The 3,922-nt window shown below is 39.8% G+C and overlaps 1 protein-coding gene across 1 annotated transcript in view; it reads right to left on the bottom strand.

Annotated features, from left to right (window-relative positions):
- Positions 1–674: 674 nt before the first annotated feature.
- The window catches only part of LOC111971120 (B- and T-lymphocyte attenuator-like), a 13,446-nt gene continuing 10,198 nt past the window's right edge, over positions 675–3,922 (bottom strand). The window contains exons 4-5 of the mRNA XM_070445855.1: positions 1,903–2,016; positions 675–1,568 (exon numbers count right to left, since the gene is read on the bottom strand). Of these exons, the coding sequence (XP_070301956.1) occupies positions 1,396–1,568; positions 1,903–2,016 (287 nt within the window). The 3' untranslated portion in view covers positions 675–1,395. The remainder of the gene's footprint in view (positions 1,569–1,902; positions 2,017–3,922) is intronic.

The raw sequence follows: 3,922 nt of genomic DNA, 5'->3' as shown, positions 1-3,922 counted from the left end.
CTGCTGCAGGCAAAAGCAGCCTGATGTCTGAGCAAAAGTTAATGAATCCCTCTGATATAATTGAATAATCATAATTTTATGAATATATAGATACCTATTAAACGTTTGAAAATGAGCACAGAATTAAAGGGGAAATCTGCGATTCAAACAACAACAAAGCGATCACCCTGGTCAAATTCACAAATTGATTTACCAATCCCAGATTTCCCCTTCAATAGATAGAGTTTCAGAGTTTGTGTATTAGGCTATATGCTTATTCTCTTTCTTCCCTAGTTGGTTTCTTCCCTAGTAGGTTCTGTCTTACCTAGTAGGTTCAAATTTGGACAAATACTAAAAGTGAAAAGGGAGTAGATTTAACTCACACATCGGTCTTGCTCTTCGCTGGCGTGTAATTGGCACTTTATTCTCCCCCACAAAGAAATTGGAGGGGAGACTATGACTATGTCTCCGTCTGTTCGTACGTTAGTAATTCCAAACTTTGAACAAGCATTTCTCCTGTCCCATTTGAGCTTGAATTGTTGTCACTAGTTGGCGAAAGGGGAGGCGCTGCATCATTCGTAGGGGAGGACATCTTTACTGTTGCCTTGTTATTAATTAAAGGGATTGAACGGGATCTTAAGCACTTACAAATTCATAATATATACGAATTGCAGGATTTTATTAAATAGTTTTGCGTGATGTAACATATCATATGAAATGGTTGACGTTGTACACAATTGTGCACAATTTCCGTGAACCCGTTTTGGCTCGTGAGCACTACTTTCAAAACTACTGGCTGAAATTATACAAAAGCTCTGCTGCATCACTTTAACAATATGATTTTAMCTGGCAATGTATCTAGATAAACTTCTTTAAAACGAATCAAAGCACATGAGTAAAGCAGGCACATAAAAGCAGGGACCCCCTGGTAATTTTCATACACTTGACCTTAGASCTGAATGAGGGAACTGATTTCCTGTTGACAGTATTAATATGGAAATWCAGCTCCATGTAGAACAAAGATGTTTATCAAAGTCAATAGACTGCAAGAGGGTAACTAGTGTTAAGGTACAGTGTATCCTATTCCCAGACCKTTGGTTGTGTAGATCCACGTATATTCCTCAACCCCCCCCAAAAATGGAAAAGATAAGCCCCAAATTAACCTAGGTAGTTAGATGTTGCTTATCTTTCCAATTCATTGGTGATTGAGGCCTATAGCTGGATCTACACAATTGATRGGTTTGTTGACATATCTCAAAAATGGTCTACCAGTCTCCTTTTGTGGTCTGGAAAAATGAAACTTTCATCTAAAAGTGAAATGTCTAATGAATGCTTCATCTACAGTTCAACTATACCGGTGGAAGCGACACAATATTAGCCTWATTGTATTATTGWATAGTATTTCTCAGATCAGCATCACACACAGTCATCATAATCTTCTTCACAGGAGTCTTCTGGGGAGTCTGCCCCTGCAGCTGCAGCCATAGTGGTTATCTCCATGTTAGACGAGCCAGCCTGTGGGGATTCTTCATTGGAACAAAGCATTATACTGCCCTCTGGTGGTGGGATCCACACAGGACTGTATTTTCCTGCAGGTCACAGGGGTGACATTCAGTAACATAAGGGGCCCAAGTGGACCACTAGACCCTACACGCTATACACTTGTGGAGATCTGAGAGGATTTGACAGGTGCAATCAAAATGATAACAACTCCACCTTGCCCTCGGAAAGGGTAGGTGGAAGTTTTTTSATTTTGCTTATAGCGATCAAATAATCCCAAAAGGTTTAGGTATCCATTTGGGATTGGTCCAAAGTCTCCCAACAATGATTTCATAACAAAACATAAAAGGAAATGTAAAACATGGATATTGTCCTCTGTTAGTTTAGATTATTTTAGCTGGTGTAGGAAGATTGGTACCATACCTTTATCTTTCATAACCCAACGTCCACACAACCCCATGACAACCAAAGTGAGAGACACGAACAAGACGATGCGCATGATGTTCACGATGACACTGAGCTTGTCTTTAGAAAAGGCTAAAAATACAAAAAAAGTGTTAGRTAATCTGTTGGAGGTCTACATTGTTATGCATTTCTAAAATAATTACAATATAAACAGAAATGTAAATGTGAYGATAATAGGTTAAAACATCTCCCCAGCAGTTTGTGAGTGAGATTGAAAAAGTACMGAATTTTTTTGTTGAATAACTGTACGTAAAGGTGATTTGTTCATACTGAAATGTCATGACTYTCCTGTGAGGATCCGAAGGATCGGGTTACAGTGGGTCAGCTCTACAGCACCCTCTCTCTCCCGCAGAGGGGGAGAGGGACGAAGTTGGCCAGTTTTATGATGGTCATAAATACCTTGCAGGAACTGTCTCTCATTTACCATGCAGGCTTGAGGGGAAATAACCCTTTCGTTAAAAGGAGATTCCTCCTGCCAAAACTACAACATCCCAAAATGGATAATGACACAGTATTCCTAACACAAATAATGTGGGAAATKGTTGGTGGGGCACTAAACTATAATCATGTCAAATCAGTTGGTGTTTTGTGATATCATTAAGGACTGTATAACCAAATAACGGTAACTCTACAAATGTATACGTCCCAGTTATCAGATTTACATTTAAATGTTGTAAAACTGATATGATTTAATATGAACCAATTTGTTAGAAGATGAAATGTGATTTTAGCCTTCCAAATTAGATAATTGTTTTTCATGTAAAGTTTTACCCAGTCAGGATGGAACACCCTTTTTGCCAGAGTGCTTATAAAGGACACCTAAATAATTAACATATTAAACCAAGCAGGCGGACAGTGTTGAGACGGACGTCACGAATGGTTAGACTATATCAGACCAGCGTGACAGACAGCATGAGCTGAACGTTACGAAATGGTTTAAAACTAAAGACCAGTATATGTGCAGCGCGAGCTGAATACGTTACGAAATGGTTTAAAGACTACAATACCAGAAAATGGTAAGGCTCTGAAACTCTCTAGAAGAAGAAGACTACACAGGAACATTCTGCAGCTGTTTATGCGCTGTTAGCCCAGGACACTCGACCGAAGACGAGAGACAAAGAACAATTTCCTCTCACCACTATAGGTATCTCTAGGGTATCTATTCTAAACAATCAGAGCGAAGGACAAGGCCCCCGGAAAACAGTTTGGTACACCTCTGGAAGATCCGTTCTAAATAAACACAACCAGACTTTCTGTCAACTGACTTCCCAGGAAATGGACAGGGCGTTTTCAACAGAGTAAGAAGACAAAGACATACAAGCGTAAATATGTACATTGCATTTCTAAATTCGAATGAGTGGTTGTTAGAGTGCTAAATATCCACATTTRCGATGAGCTCATTATTRAACTGYATGWACGATAGTTGAATTCCTTTGTCTCCCCYTCTCCYTCTCTTTCTTTCCCCACCCCCTCACCCTAACAACCACTCACTCGGATTTGGAAATGCAATGTAAATATTTACGCTTCTATGTCTTTATCTTCTTACTCTGTTGAAATCGCCCCGTCCATTTCCTGGGGAGTGTTGGGGATGAATCAGAATTAGTTGGGTAACATAGATAAGATGTTTTATTTTCATAATATGCTTGTGAGATACTTGTCATTTGAATGTTTCCCTTTGGACTATAGGGTTGGCAGTTGTAGTTATCCCTTCTCAACTAGGGCTCAGACACTTGGGGCCCAGACACTTGGGGCCCAGAGCCAACAATTTCCACATTATTTGTGTTAGGAATACTGTGTATTATCCATTTTGGATGTTGTAGTTTTGGCAGGAGGAATCTCCTTTAACTTTTTCACGAGCCTCTACCCCGGGGTCCGGGAGCACCCCCCACCCCCCCCCACACACTAATTAGCCTAGTAGCATAAGCGTTCAAAAGTAGATTAGTAGCATTAATATCCATTAATCAAAGTTCCAAAGAAC

The sequence above is a fragment of the Salvelinus sp. IW2-2015 genome, linkage group LG12 (assembly GCF_002910315.2).
Source record: "Salvelinus sp. IW2-2015 linkage group LG12, ASM291031v2, whole genome shotgun sequence".
Lineage (NCBI taxonomy): Eukaryota > Metazoa > Chordata > Actinopteri > Salmoniformes > Salmonidae > Salvelinus > Salvelinus sp. IW2-2015.
The sequence above is the reverse complement of the archived record's forward strand: the minus strand, read 5'-3'. Positions and strand labels throughout refer to the sequence as shown.